Genomic DNA, 14,615 nt, shown 5'->3' with positions numbered 1-14,615 from the left:
TCTTGCAATTCAAAACATTGGCTGTTGCTTCTTTCCTAAGTACTAAGGAGAAAAGCATTAAGTGAGTGAAAAGCTTTTCAAGATGAAAGGAAAAATTATTGTAATGGCTATTATTAAAAAACTGGTTTATGGTTGAAAGTTTATTACAATGTTTAGTACTTTAAAGATCTAAGATATTTTAACTCTGTTTAATGTATTCTTAGGTTATTTTAGTATCCGCCAACAAACTTACTCGATATATAGAACCATGCCAGCTGACGGAAGATTTTGGAGGAAGCCTTACCTACGATCATATGGATTGGCTAAACAAGAGGCTGGTTAGTTGTTTTTTTTTGCAGATGTTTATCTTATTGTTTCAGTAGGGTTTTTCATAGGAGATGGGAGTTAAAACATTCACAAAAACTGTAGGTTATGTACAATTCTGGCAGTGTTTAACATAACTTAGATTGATTAAAGTAATCAGCCATTAAAGTAGTTTTCTAGAACACATTCCAGTTTGGTTTCAGGTGTGATTTTGGGGTGTAGAGTGTTGTTTGGGTTCCCCTGCTTGGCTGGAAACTGGTTAGGTGGTTACAGTCAGCCCTCCACATTTGCGAGTTTAACTTTTGCAGATTGATTGGGGGGGGGGGGAGGGCTGAGTCTGGGTGAGGGAGGATCTACCCTAGCAAACCTTTTGTATCGTTATCCCAATACCCCCATGCATATGGGATATATTGAGCATGGTGATCAGATCATGATATGAATAAACATAACAGTTTAAATAATAAATGTAAGGCCTTCTCGCCGACCACCTTCTCGCTGACCAATTTCGGTTGGGGGGGGGGAGCGGAAGCCCCTCAAGTTCCCCCCCCCCCCGGGCTACATGCCTGTCCAGGGAGATTCTTATAATCAGCCTTCAGCATAAGTTGACCATAGAGTTGCACTTAGAGGTTCCTGGAGAGTTGTTAAAAATGGTTTTATTTGCTCTTTTTTCTCACTTTTGTGAGGGTCCTGTGCCGTTAACCCTAATGAATGTGGACAGTTGACAGTACATCCGTTTTGTTTCATTTTTTTTTTTTTGATAAATAACTAATGACACTTTTCTGCATTTCATCAATTCTGGGGCATTGCCTTATGGAGGTTTCACTCTGTTTTGGGAAATCAGTTTCAGAGGCTCAACCCCAATGCTTTTTGGCTACAATACTATCTGTCTTGTTTCCTCAGATGTATAACATCTCTGTGGAACATCTGTTGTCCATAGATTTGGATTAGATTGTAATCAGTATACAGGAGACATCTCTTTCCTTTCCATCTGATCCAGAGAAACCCTTGATATCCTGAAACCAGTGTCTGGGAGCAGTAATAGACTGGATTAGATATACCAATCCATGCACAATCATACTTTTGATGGGATGTTAACATAAAATGAGCCTCATCTTGATGGATTAACATTCTCTGCTTCTCGGCAGGGGGTTAGACTGGATGGCCCATGAGGTCTCTTCCAACTCTATGATTCTATGATTGTTTTAAAGATAAGGTTCATAGTTCGATCCTTTGGGCCTGGGTTTCCTGTTGGGTCCAAAGCTAGCAAGTGTAGCTATGGGATGGTATGCCCATTATAGGCAGGTATGTAACCAAGTGTATTCATTTCTGAAGTGGTTGAGGAATGATCAGAAATGGCTTTTCTGAAAGGTATTACAGCACAGTGACTGTTGTTGTATGGAGGTTCTTTCAAATAATATCTGCAATATTATTTTAATCTGGATATTGGGCTTAATTTCAAGAATGTTATAGTGAAATACGAAAGCTAAAAGGGAAGGACAGATATTGTAAGTCATATTAATATGTATTAAAATTTGGCACAACTTTCTCACAGTTTGGGTGTACAATTCGGCTCAGTGCACTGTTGGAATGAACAGAAGGTGACAAATTCAGCCTTTGTTTTCTTTAAAAGATTTATATTGGGAAGAGAAGAGTTCTAGTCTAGGCTCACTGAAGCCATTATTGAATAGAAAGTTGATTCTTATGTAAGTTTCACTGATTTAGTAAGTCTGCTGCAGTTGGGGCTGTCAATAAGATTCAAGCCATTGTATTATTTTTTTATATCAGACATTCTAAAAATAACAAGCTCCCCTATTTAAGTTTGCTATTTGTCCATGCCTTAACATGCTTCCTTTGATTAAGCAGTGTATTGCTTTAGAGATGATTTGACAATGTCAGTGGTAGAATAGGACAGTGGATTTGAGCTTCAAGCAGAAGATTATAATAATCAAAACAATGCTGACTATAAATATTTTATATAGACATTTGAAAAATTTACAAAAGAATCTACGTCATTACTGGATGAACTTACCTTAATCAACAGTGGAAGTGATAAAGGAAACCAACAGGAAAAAGAGAGGTAATCGATATTCTTGGCTTTTGTTTTTGTTTTTAATGAGCAACTGAATCCTGTATAGTCAAGTCACAGTAGGCAACCCAACTGTTTTTCAAGAGCAGCACTTGGGAATATCCTATGTGTTTATATAAAAATGTATCTAGTTAGGAATTTGAGCCCTTATGCCTCTTAGCATTGTCACAAAAAACCCTTAGCCATCATCTTCACTCTTGCTTCTGTGACCTGTCAATGTTGAGATGTTGGAAAGAGTTTCTCAAGCTTATAACTTAAAAATGTATCTGAGTTTCTAAGCTAGTGTGATTTCCTAAACCTGCACTGCAAGCAACAGTGATTTCAGTTTTTGTGCACCAAAATTTGTGTTCCCAAATTTGAATCCATTTGTAGTCCCAAGTATACCCAGTGAACCTATCAAATTTCATTGTCTCTGTGAATTTATTTATTTATCTATTTACTGTATTTCTACCCTGCTCTATCTCACCTCGGAGGGGATTCAGAGCAGCTTCCAGTTTTGGCAAATATTCAATGACACATTGAAATATCAAAGCATACATATTTGGACCAAACAACTGGACTAATGTTCTAAATATATATGTAGGGGCTAAGCTTGATGATGATAATTGCTATTGGGCCTTTGGTATAACATGGAAAGTTACCTTTAAGAAGAATGAATAAAATTACATGCTGAAATGACTGCTGAGTTTTAATTTGTTCAATGTTTAACCAAATACAAATACTGTATAGATGTTAGGAAGTATTGTATTGGTTCATGCCTACATATATGTATATTATGAATATATTCATTGAAAATAAAAACATATTAATTCTGAATTTGTTCAAAGTATAATCATGTGCAAAAAAAAATGTGTGCTTGCATGGCAGGGGGAATCCCAGCACTTACATTTTGAACCATGACCTTTTTCCTGTGTTGGAGCATCAATGTGTCTCCAAGGCTACATAGGTCCTGATATGTTTTCAGTGCTGTCAAAGCAAATGGCTCCATTTGCCACTGATCTGCCATAAATAATTTATGCAGAAGTGACCCATCAAGACACATGAAAGCTGGGTGTTATTTATAATGTTTTTGAAGCTATTAATACCTACTTGTGTGTCTTCTTTGAAAAGTAACTGAAAAGAATATATAGTCCCCAAGAGTGAAATATCCAAGTGTTCTTAGGATTTTAAAAACTCTCAAAATAGACAGTCCTTTTAAATGCAGATAGCTTTAGTGCTCAGAGTGCAAAATGAGAAAGTTGTAAAATTTGATATTTTTTTAGACTTTCATAAGATACAGTCCTATCTAAAGGCTGTAATTCCTGTTCTATCTACAAGTAATTAACAGTGATTTGCCTCTCTATTTCAAGGTCTATAGACTTAAATTTTCTTCCATCTGTTGATCCTGAAACTGTTCTGCAGACAGGTATGGTATGCTGAAAAGAGTCCACTGTGACATGGTTATTATTTCTTTGATTTATAGATTTTTATGAATTAGTATGAATGTGGACATAATGCTAATGGCTTATGTCTGTCGATTAACTAAAGTACTCATACTCAATCACTCAATTATAATTTAAAATGCATCCTGTGAATTTGTCCCTCGCGATCTTGAATATCATGTTTCTATACACCCCCATTTGGTCTTCTCTCATTTCTGGGAACAGTGACTACAGAATTAAAGTGCCAGCCTCCCATTCTGCTGAAAATGCTAATCAACCTCTAAGAATGCCAAGAAGGCAATTAAGAATTTAAACTCTTACAAAAAGTCAATTGGGAAAGATAATGGGGAGTACAGACCTGGAGATATGCTTACTTAAGTGGGAGGATGACTGGAATTGAAGTAGGAGTAGACTATCTCATCAAGCACAGTGTTCTATCAAACTTAATCTGTGACAGTAGTGTTGGTAGGGAAAACCTTCTTTCCCTAGCTGTGTTACATCTTCACAGTATTGCATTTTCTAGACATGAAGCTCCTGTTACAACTGGCAGTAGAGAAACCTAGTTGTACTTTTGCTGCCACCCTGTGAACAGCTTGTAAGTTTCATTGGAGAGAATGCTAATCACAGCCATTACAACTGAAATCCCATAGTTAGGGTGTGTCTACTAGTGGCAACTGCCAGAACACCGCCTGCTTCAAATGTACGGAGCGTCTTAAAGAGCTGGGTACGTTTAGCCTGCAGAAGAGAAGGTTGAAAGGAGACATCATTGCCATGTTTAAATACTTAAAAGGATGTCATAAGGAAGAGGGAGCAGGCTTCTTTTCTGCTGCCCTGGAAATTAGGACTCGAAGTAATGGGTTCAACTTGCAGAAAAGCAGATTCCACCTGAACATTAGGAAGAACTTTCTGACCATAAGAGCTGTTCAGCAGTGGAACTCTCTGCCTCAGAGTGTGGTGGAATCTCCTTCCTTGGAGGCTTTTAAACAGAGACTGGATGGCCATCTGTCACGGGTGTTTTGATTGTGTTTTTCCTGCATGGCAGGGGGTTGGATAGATAGCCCATGTGGTCTCTTCTAGTTCCATGATATGGGCTGTGTGCTTGACTAGTCTTTGTATGTTCAACCTTTGGTCCTCTTGACTTAGCACATGTAATAGGAAGGACGTGCCCATGTGATCTAGAAAGATAACTTCCTAAACGGGAGAGGGGATAGCACTATAAGCCATTTAAAAATGTTTAACTTGCATCCCAAAGACAGAAAGAAATACAGACAGGTTACTTATATCTCTTACCTGGGCACTGTGCTCAAAGACGTGGTTGGTGGTTATGCTCTTTTGGACTACAGTTGGCCCTCCTCTTTTGTGGATTTGATTATTCAAGGATCAGATTTCTCTCTAGAAAATTCTTAGTCCTCTATCATGGCTGGAGGAAGTTGACCATAGATTTTCACTAGAGGAGCTAAACATTCCTAGAAAGAACACTTCCTTAGGAATCTCTTAAGTTTCCAAAGTGAAACAACAACAACACGTTTTATTGATTAGCCCATCGGCCGTATCAAAACATTTAACACATAGACATACAACATACAACCAGAAGTTAAAATAAACAGTTACTCAGAAATAACTTGAATAACAACAATGTTTAAACCAAGTTTCTGCAACTAAGTTAAGCCTTGAAGGTTGGAAGCATTCCACTATGTGGGTATTTTGAGTAAAAGAGTTTAGGTGCAGCAGGACAGGAAAATGATCACTGTCAAACTTGGGCTTAACCTCCAAGGTTTTGACATACGGAAGGAGGTCCCTTGAGATGGCTATGTAGTCAATGCCGCTCATTTTAGAGCCAGAAAGATATGTGAATTCGGCTGGGTGATCGCCTTCCAGAGCACTATTCTTGATGTTGATTGAGCCAGACACAGCCCTGCAAAGTTTGTTTTTTGATCTTTGGAACACCGGGTTAGAAGTGAGACCTCATATTCAGTGGTGGGAGGAAGGCCTTTGTGGCATTGGAAGAATGTGGCATCATCAGATCCCATTCTTGCGTTGAGGTCCCCTCCCATAATTACAGAAAGGTGGGTTCTGCATCATCAGGTCTGCAGCGTAATTTTCCAATTCTGACCATAGAGCTCTAGTTTGGGCTTTCTTCCTTGTTGGGGGCAAATAGATATTTATAGGCTGACCCCGTGCTGGCAGTTTCCAAAGTGATTTTATGGCCAGCTTCCAGCAGAAATTGACCATAGAGCCATGTTTGAAGACCAAGAAATAGGGTTCTCTTAGAGAAAAAAAATGCAATTTCCTTATTCATGGTTTTCAATTTCACAGGGATCCTGCTGTCCTAATCCCAGCAAATGTAGAGGGCTGACTTTATGTTGACATTCTGGATCCATTCCACAGAATGACTTCTTTTCCTTGTTCCTCCCAAGATTTTTTTATATTATCAGCTATGGCATCCCGGATTGGTTATTAAATGGCTGGGATGTTGGGACTATGAGTTGCAGTTGTTCCACTTTACTATGTTGTTGACCAGTTACACACTGTGCGGTTATTGCTTTGCCATGTTACCACTGAATTTCACAAATGTTATATCCTTTCTGGGTTAGATACTTGTATCATAGTAAATCTTCCATGAACAACTCATCAACGCTTTATCTGATCAAGTCATTACTTTATCAATTGTTATTAAATCTCAACTGCCATCATCAGGGTTGTAGGATGAGACTGATGCTTCTGCAACATTAATGGAAGCAAGGAAATAGCCATGCCCATCTGGGGTCCATTTTGAAAAAAGCTATGCCTCCCCCCCTTTAAGCATCTGGTATCATTGATTCCATACCAGTGACAATTGTAAGAGAAGCTATAGCCCCAAAGTTGCCGTAATTGTTACTTCTAACCTACTGCAGGCAGCAGAGAATCTGTCAGTATTATGAGACTAAAATTACAGGGTGTTTGAAAAAGAACGCCCTAGTTTTAACTTTTCAAACACCTGTATATAACCTCCTGCTCCCTCAGCTAACCCATAATAACATCCTACTCCTTCATGGATGTATGTTTGTACATACTTGCATGCGTGTATTTGTAAATGTTTCTCATAGATATGAAGCTTGGGCCTGAAAGCTTGGGAAAGGTTATTTGTACTTGTGTATTGAGCTGTCACCAGTATGTTAATAGGGGATCCAGTCTTATTTCTAAACCCTTATTTAAGTTTCTATAATAATATAACTCTTGTTTAATTCTTAAAGGCCATGAATTATTATCCGAATTACAACAACGCCGGTTTAATGGTTCAGATGGCGGGGTCTCCTGGTCCCCCATGGACGATGAACTGCTGGCTCAACCCCAGGTTATGAAGTTGCTAGACTCACTCCGGGAACAATATACACGGTACCAAGAAGTATGCCGACAACGGAGCAAGCGCACTCAGCTTGAGGAAATTCAACAGAAGGTAATGCAGGTAGGTTGCCAAGGTCTACTTGGTTGTGTTTTGTTTCTTTAGTTATTTTTGGTAAAGTATTTTGATCTTGGTAATTAGGTCTGTTCCTGGGGTTATTTGGGGTGCTGATTCAGGAAATTGCTTTGGATAAATCGCATCAACTCTAGTTTCTTAGATATGGTTATCATTATTTCTTATGGGCAAGCAGATGACAACTGGTATATGGCATATGTTCTGTATCTCGAAAGCTAGAGCTAGAGCTGGGAGGGGGGAACTGGTGTCATTTTTGGAATCTGCATGTCAAATATACCCAGGTCTTAACATTTGAGGCACCAAAATGTGTGTTGGCCAGTACTTACTTTTCTGAACCTTTCATTTACTTCTGGTTTCCCATTAGAGGAGTTTTCTCTAGGAGAGGATGTGTGTACTGGTGCATGCTAATGCTCCAGTTGCTAAATCTTTCACTTCCCTGAAAGAGCCCACTGCTCTGCCAAATTCAGCAATGCCTCATATTCTTAGATATTGTCAGTTCTTTGATGATAGAAAAGTATTGGGCAATCAGAGGGAGGGTGAGTGAGTGAACTGTCCATGAACTTTATTATGAGATGTGGTTTATATCCTTGTCCTGTTTAGTCATTTAAATTGTCAGATTTCAATTTGTTCTGTCGTTTTATTAAGTAGGCCAACTTCTGGGAATATTGGAGGACGGTACCTATCCTATATATAATTTGAGAACTTTGAAAGTTGGGATGGCAAAGAGCAGTCATAATTGCGCAAGCATTTGTGTCATTAAATCAATTATACCCTATTTATTCTATTTTAAGTTGCCATCAGTTGTAACAAACAATCTAATTTCAGTACAAAAGAAAGAAAGATATATAGAGAAAGAACTTCTACAATTCTAAGGCCATCCCATTTTTAGAGGTGTTTATATGAGGGAAAGTGTGTCTTAGAATCAAAGAAATACAGTATTAATTGACTTCTGCTACATTATATATACTAAACATAGCTGCTAATAAAGTCTTGAACAGAAGATTCCCGCAGGCTAGAAAAAACAAGGATTGCTTTATAAATGGGATGTGAGTGAATTTCCATGACCATGTTTGTTTCTTTCACCAATTTAAGACAAACAGAACACAAATAGATTTTTTCTAACAAGCAAATATAGAAATACACTGATATATCCAGTGATTAAAGTAGAAAGCAGCATTTATGACAGAGGATTGCCGCTGACTAGAATGAATTATCATAATAGTAATAATAGTTTAAAAAATCCTTGTAATGAAGTGAGTGCTAAAAGGTCACAAGGGATGTGGCTGGTGTTTTAGAAATCAGTATGTAATTGGTGCTTTCAACACTTTTGCTGACAGTTCTCAGTAGGGAATAGAGGAAAAGGATTCAATTTATTCTCCGCAGCTTATTATTTGAAATTAGATGTATGTATATTTGCATGCGTGTGTGTATACTGTGTATGTGTGTAGTCTGTGTGTATATTTTGATGTATTCAATGGAATGAATGCATATGAACACCTAGCTTTCAAACACTAGTTTTTCAGATCACGGCAATTGACAAAAGGCATGAAGTCAAATTATTTTACTTTGCAGATGTTCTTCATTCTGATAATTAAGAATTCTTTCTGCTTTTAAATGTGCAGAACATAATTTTTATGCACTTCACTTTTTTTCAAAAAGTCTGAAAATGGGGAGAATTGCATATTATATACATGTACATTTTAAACGGTATCCCTCTTTTCTACAATAACTTGCGTATTCAAATGATATGAGGGACGATGGGCTGTTTATAATGAAGTTTACAACCTAGTTTTGGCAAACTGCCATTATTAATGCATTTAAATAGACTTGTTTACTGGGCCATCAACCTCTATTTGCATCATTCTGATTAGATATTGTCATCCATTTGGTCTGTCTATATTACTGATGCTGCATAGTAAATGAATTGAGCTTTGGCAAGTAATGAAAGCCAGCATTTGTCTCTGTTACTCTAAATTTAGTAATCAATTTTGAAATTATCTGCTGAACACTTTGGATAGGAGGACTACCATAAATACTCACATAGAATCATAGAATAGTAGAGTTGGAAGAGACCTCATGGGCTATCCAGTCCAACCCCCTGCCAAGAAGCAGGAAATCGCATTCAAAGCATCCCCGACAGATGGCCATCCAGCCTCTGTTTAAAAGCCTCCAAAGAAGGAGCCTCCACCACAGTCTGGGGGAGAGAGTTCCACTGCCGAACAGCCCTCACAGTCAGGAAGTTCTTCCTGATGTTCAGGTGGAATCTCCTTTCCTGTAGTTTGAAGCCATTGTTCCGTGTCCTAGTCTGCAGGGCAGCAGAAAACAAGCTTGCTCCCTCCTCCCTATGACTTCCCCTCACAAATTTGTACATGGCTATCATGTCTCCTCTCAGCCTTCTCTTCTGCAGGCTAAATATGCCCAGTTCTTTAAGCCTCTCCTCATAGGGCTTGTTCTCCAGACCCTTAATCATTTCAGTCGCCCTCCTCTGGATGCTTTCCAGCTTGTCAACATCTCCCTTCAACTGCGGTGCCCAAAATTGGACGCAGTATTCCAGGTGTGGTCTGATCAAGGCAGAATAGAGGGGTAGCATGACTTCCCTGGATCTAGACGCTATACCCCTATTGATGCAGGCCAGAATCCCATTGGCTTTCTTAGCATCCACATCACATTGCTGGCTCATGTTTAACTTGTTGTCCACAAGGACTCCAAGATCTTTTTCACATGTACTGCTGTCTAGCCAAGCGTCCCCCATTCTCTATCTTTGCATTCCATTTTTTTCTGCTGAAGTGACGTATCAGAGTCAAGCCCCTGAAAACCTCTGGAAGTGTGATTTTTGCAAAAGGGAGGTAATTGGTGTTAAAAACCGATCATGGGACCCACAGGCTGCACCGTTTCCATACTGATTTAGGTAGTCATAATTATGTGTCAGTGTTCCAGCTTCTTGGTGTTTTCTCCTTTCTGACAGTAATTTCTCCACCTACTGCTGATTTTGAAAACCAAGGAACCTTTTTAAATGCACCACAGAAAGCCACGGTAGTGGGAGCCGTGGAGGTGGAAGGGAAGATAAAAAGTTTGCTACACTTGTGGCAGCTCTTAATGTGTGGCTGGAATTATTATTAGGCTATTAGTCCAATAATATTTTAAATTCCTTCCTCTCCACCCTACCCCCAATATATATCAAAAGTCCTGCTTTTTTGTTCATGTTTTTCCTCTCTAAAATGCCTTTTCTTCCCACTTTGTGTGAAGCCGGTAGTTCTTAGTTTCTGTCATCGTGCAAATAAGTGGAGCCAGGAGAATCCATTGGGGTTTTGTATGGCAATCTTTCCTGTGGTGAGCTGCCTGTTCTGACAGCTATTCATCTAGCCCCACTTGTTAGACATGCTGCTAAATACTTATCTTAAATAACCTGCAAAGTGGCAGTCTGTAATGAAAAAGATTTAAATAGTAGCACGTACACCGAAATGAATTACTTAATTTGGTGAAGCACTGTAATCCTCCATATTAATACAACTTAGCTTTTGGTCCGCTAGTGATGCAGGTAGGAATTGGTGATTGCACACCAATTGGTGATTGGTGAAAGCACAAGATTGATATTCTGATTTCCAGTTTAAGAAAATGCTTATGAAGTTTCAAAAGGAAGGCAGTCCCCACCTCCCCGCAATACCCCAAAAAGCATTAGGAAATGTTTGTATTATTATTATTACTATTATTATTTTCCCTAGATGCTTGCTGCTGCATCTAGTAGAAATGCCACCACCCTCTACTGCTATTGTTTTACTTGTGATAGAGACGTAACTGCTATTAAAATGCACGTCGTGAACTTTATAAGAAGGGTTATTTTGATAAAAGAAGTGCTTTAAAATCTACCTAGATTATTGAGCTGGCTTAATCATTTGCTGTGGTGGTAACATTGCTGTTTGTTTAACAGGTAGTAAACTGGCTTGAAGGACCTGGTTCAGAACAGCTTCGGACCCAGTGGGGAATAGGGGATTCAATTAGAGCCTCGCAAGCGTTGCAGCAGAAGCATGAAGAGATTGAGAGCCAGCACAGTGTGAGTTCTCATTTTCCCAAGGAAGTTACTGCATGATTGTTCTTATGTGTAATTAATTACGTGCAACATTTTCCAGTGACATTTTTCTCGTGAATTTCAGACAGTGATTTATGAGTTATAAAAGACTGCACTTATTTTTCTGTACCAGCCTAGTAACTGTTGCTGATATCAATGATTGTTAATTAAATTCTAACATTGTGGCAGTGTACTAATGTTCAAAAGAAGAAGAATGGTTGCACGTCTTATGAGATACAAAACACAAAATAGGGAGCATTGATTTCACAATATTTTCCCCCTGGAAAACACTTACTGTAATTATTTTCATGCTCAGCTCAGATCACCTATAAACTTAGAGTGCAGGTTGCTTCATGATTGGTAAAGGCATACTTTGTTTTTCAAGAGTTAAGGCATTATGTTATGTCTGGGGACAGTGCAAATTGAATGCAAACACAAAATCCTGCAAGTTCAGCCTTTGGTCACATTTGCCATCATCATGAAAAATGTACAGTATGCAGAGGTGGATGAATATACACACAAGTGGGGCATTGCAGCCAGTCACCAGTCAGTATGGATAACCTGTGTGTACATTCTTTCACCTGCATGTATATTTTTCATGATGCTGATGAACATGGGCAAATGTTGACTGTTCTGCAAAATGCTCTGCTAGTACTGTCTCATAATATGGCTCTACAGCATCAATATTGTTTGGGCTTTCTATTTGACATTATTTGGGCTTTCTGCTTGACATTAACCCAGAGATGTAGTGCTAACATACTACCATTTTTTCACATTCATTTATGTGTTTTGCCTTTTTAAACATACTCTGCACGTCAGTGTAAATACCATTGCATTACATAATGGATATCTTAGATAGACATTCGACATGGATCATTTCTCCTTTCCATCTCAATACAGAGGCTATTTAATGAGGTAGAATGTACTGAATAAAAAAAGGAAGGGATAGCATACATACCAAATGGACCCATATTCCACTGTACTTGTCTGTCTGCTTGTGGTGGCAGAAAACTAAGTCAGTGTGGTGGTGAATCCATTCCAGGTTCTGGCCCATTTCAGAGGAGCTGGCAACAATGCTGGACCCTTTTAGGAACCGAGGTCAGCATCCCAGAGTGTTCTTTAAAGCCTATATCAATACCTGGAATGGACTCACTGTCCCACTGACATAGGCACAACTCTTGAAGTGATTCATCTGGGCCTGAAAATTAACATCAGTAGGAATATTATTCCTGATACACTACAATCTCCGTATTCATGGAACCAATATATATGGTTTCACTTATGCAAAGTTTCACTAATCTAATTATTGTCTTAGGGCTTCCTGTACCAGCTGCACCCTCTTATTAGTTTGTCTGTTATTTGTTCCATTAACAACAATAGGATTTCACATATCCATATGAAGTTCAGGAATGTATCCCCAGCGAATACGAGGGTCATACTGGCCAAGAAATGTGATAGTAGCCACCCATCGGTTTTGAAGAATTAGCTCATCATAAATACCATGACATGCCAGATAACTTCCTTACTAAATTGTCTCTCTTCTAACTGCATTCACTCTCTCCTGTTTGCTTGCCTTCTGTATTAGCCATGAAAAATCAGATTAACAAATCATGAATAAAACTGTTTTTAAAAAACATCAAAATGGAAAGATAAATGACACCTCAGTAACACTTTATCTCTCCTCCCCAGAAGAGATAATTGGCAACAATTATCTCTTCCAGCTCTCAACCAGCAATATTTGTATCATATTTTTTGTGTGTGTATCATCCTAACTCATTCAAGCTTTTTGGAATAGTCCGTATCAGGGAGCCCGTATATTGTAGTGATTTCAGTGACTCTGGAGATAATGGTTTAAATCTCCACTCAGCCCTGGAAACCCATTGGGTGACGTGGAGCAAGTCATACTCTCTGAGCTCCAGAGAAAAGCAAGAACAAGTTTGGTAAAACAAATCTGAAATAGGTTGGTCTCACGGTGATCATAACTGGGCAATGGCTTGAAGGCACACAAGAAGAAGAAGTATCAAACAGCTATTTTCTGTAAAGTCTTTTAAAATCTTTTTTGTATTCTTGCACTTACATATTTTTGAATGACTTGCGTTTCAGAAAGACTTACTGAAGGTAAAAACCTTAATTAGGAGTTGACATCGTATTATACAATCCAGTCATGTTTTTGAACTTTATATTGCTTGACAGATTTTGATAAAGTGGCCAATAGTTGCTTCCAGTATACCATGCTGTTGGTTGCTTCTGATTTCACCACATTCTTCATGATAATTTTTTTGTTACAATATTATGTACGTGTCAGATTCACATTGTACAGATCAGTTCTGGAATGCGTGGGTAAATAGAATATTCCACATTCATTCTTTCTGGAAATTTGATGCCTGATGCAAACTGTATATTTTTACTGTTTTCTGTGTGTGTGACTTTAGTATTTTTGGAATTTATTACAATAATAATCATTTACAAGGAATGCCCAATTTGAGCTTTGGATACTCAGACCAGAATTGGGTTGTTGTATGTTTTCCGGGCTGTATGGCCATGTTCTAGAAATATTCTCTCCTGACGTTTCGCCCACATCTATGGCAGGCATCCTCAGAGGTTGTGAGGTATGGAGAAACTAAGCAAGGAAGGTTTATATATATCTGTGGAGAGTCCAAGGTGAGAGAAGACTCTTGTCAGTTGGAGGCCAGCGTGAATGTTGTAGTAAATCACCTTAATTAGCATTGAAAAGCTTCTTCTAATGGCTTTTTCCTGCCGGACATGAAAGCCTTCGACAACACACCAGACCAGAGTTATTTTCACCTGCTTACGATTGTTGGTTATTTATATTATGTCCTGTCTTTTGGCTTTTGCTTATGTATGTATTACGATTTAATTTTGTTATAAGCTTTTTGAAGAGGGGGCAGGATATAAATGATGGTGATGATGATGATGATGATTGTTATTATTATTCTTTAAATATGTGATGGTCTGGAGTAAAATTTAAACTTGATAAGATACCTAGCTTACTTTTGCCTTGAAATCCTGCACCTTGGGAAACCTGATTAATAATTCAACCTACACACACTGGTCCATCTCTTGGTTGAAGTCATCTATGATGGTCACCAAGAGATTCTATTCCATAGCTACCCTTTAATAATAACAATCATTTTGAATCTTTCATCCTTTTCGCTAGAAAGTGTATTTACCTACAGAGTTTCAGCTGTTTGGTGCCACTTAATTGTCATGGCTTCTTCCTACACAATCCTGGGGTTTGTCATTTGTTGAGGTACTTAAAAT

At 38.5% G+C, this 14,615-nt stretch overlaps 1 protein-coding gene across 3 annotated transcripts in view; it reads left to right on the top strand.

Moving 5' to 3' along the window:
* Window positions 1–14,615, top strand: part of sestd1 (SEC14 and spectrin domain containing 1) — a 180,414-nt gene that overhangs the window by 153,052 nt on the left and 12,747 nt on the right. For 2 of the 3 annotated variants that reach the window (XM_062963039.1, XM_062963035.1), the window contains exons 7-11: window positions 204–317; window positions 2,283–2,380; window positions 3,739–3,794; window positions 7,044–7,259; window positions 11,200–11,318. In XM_062963039.1, coding sequence (XP_062819109.1) covers window positions 204–317; window positions 2,283–2,380; window positions 3,739–3,794; window positions 7,044–7,259; window positions 11,200–11,318 — 603 coding nt within the window. Of the gene's footprint in view, window positions 1–203; window positions 318–2,282; window positions 2,381–3,738; window positions 3,795–7,043; window positions 7,260–11,195; window positions 11,319–14,615 lie in introns of all 3 variants that reach the window. The other variant, XM_008118197.3, reaches the window with a different exon arrangement.

Source organism: Anolis carolinensis, chromosome 1 (assembly GCF_035594765.1).
Source record: "Anolis carolinensis isolate JA03-04 chromosome 1, rAnoCar3.1.pri, whole genome shotgun sequence".
Lineage (NCBI taxonomy): Eukaryota > Metazoa > Chordata > Lepidosauria > Squamata > Dactyloidae > Anolis > Anolis carolinensis.
The sequence above is the reverse complement of the archived record's forward strand: the minus strand, read 5'-3'. Positions and strand labels throughout refer to the sequence as shown.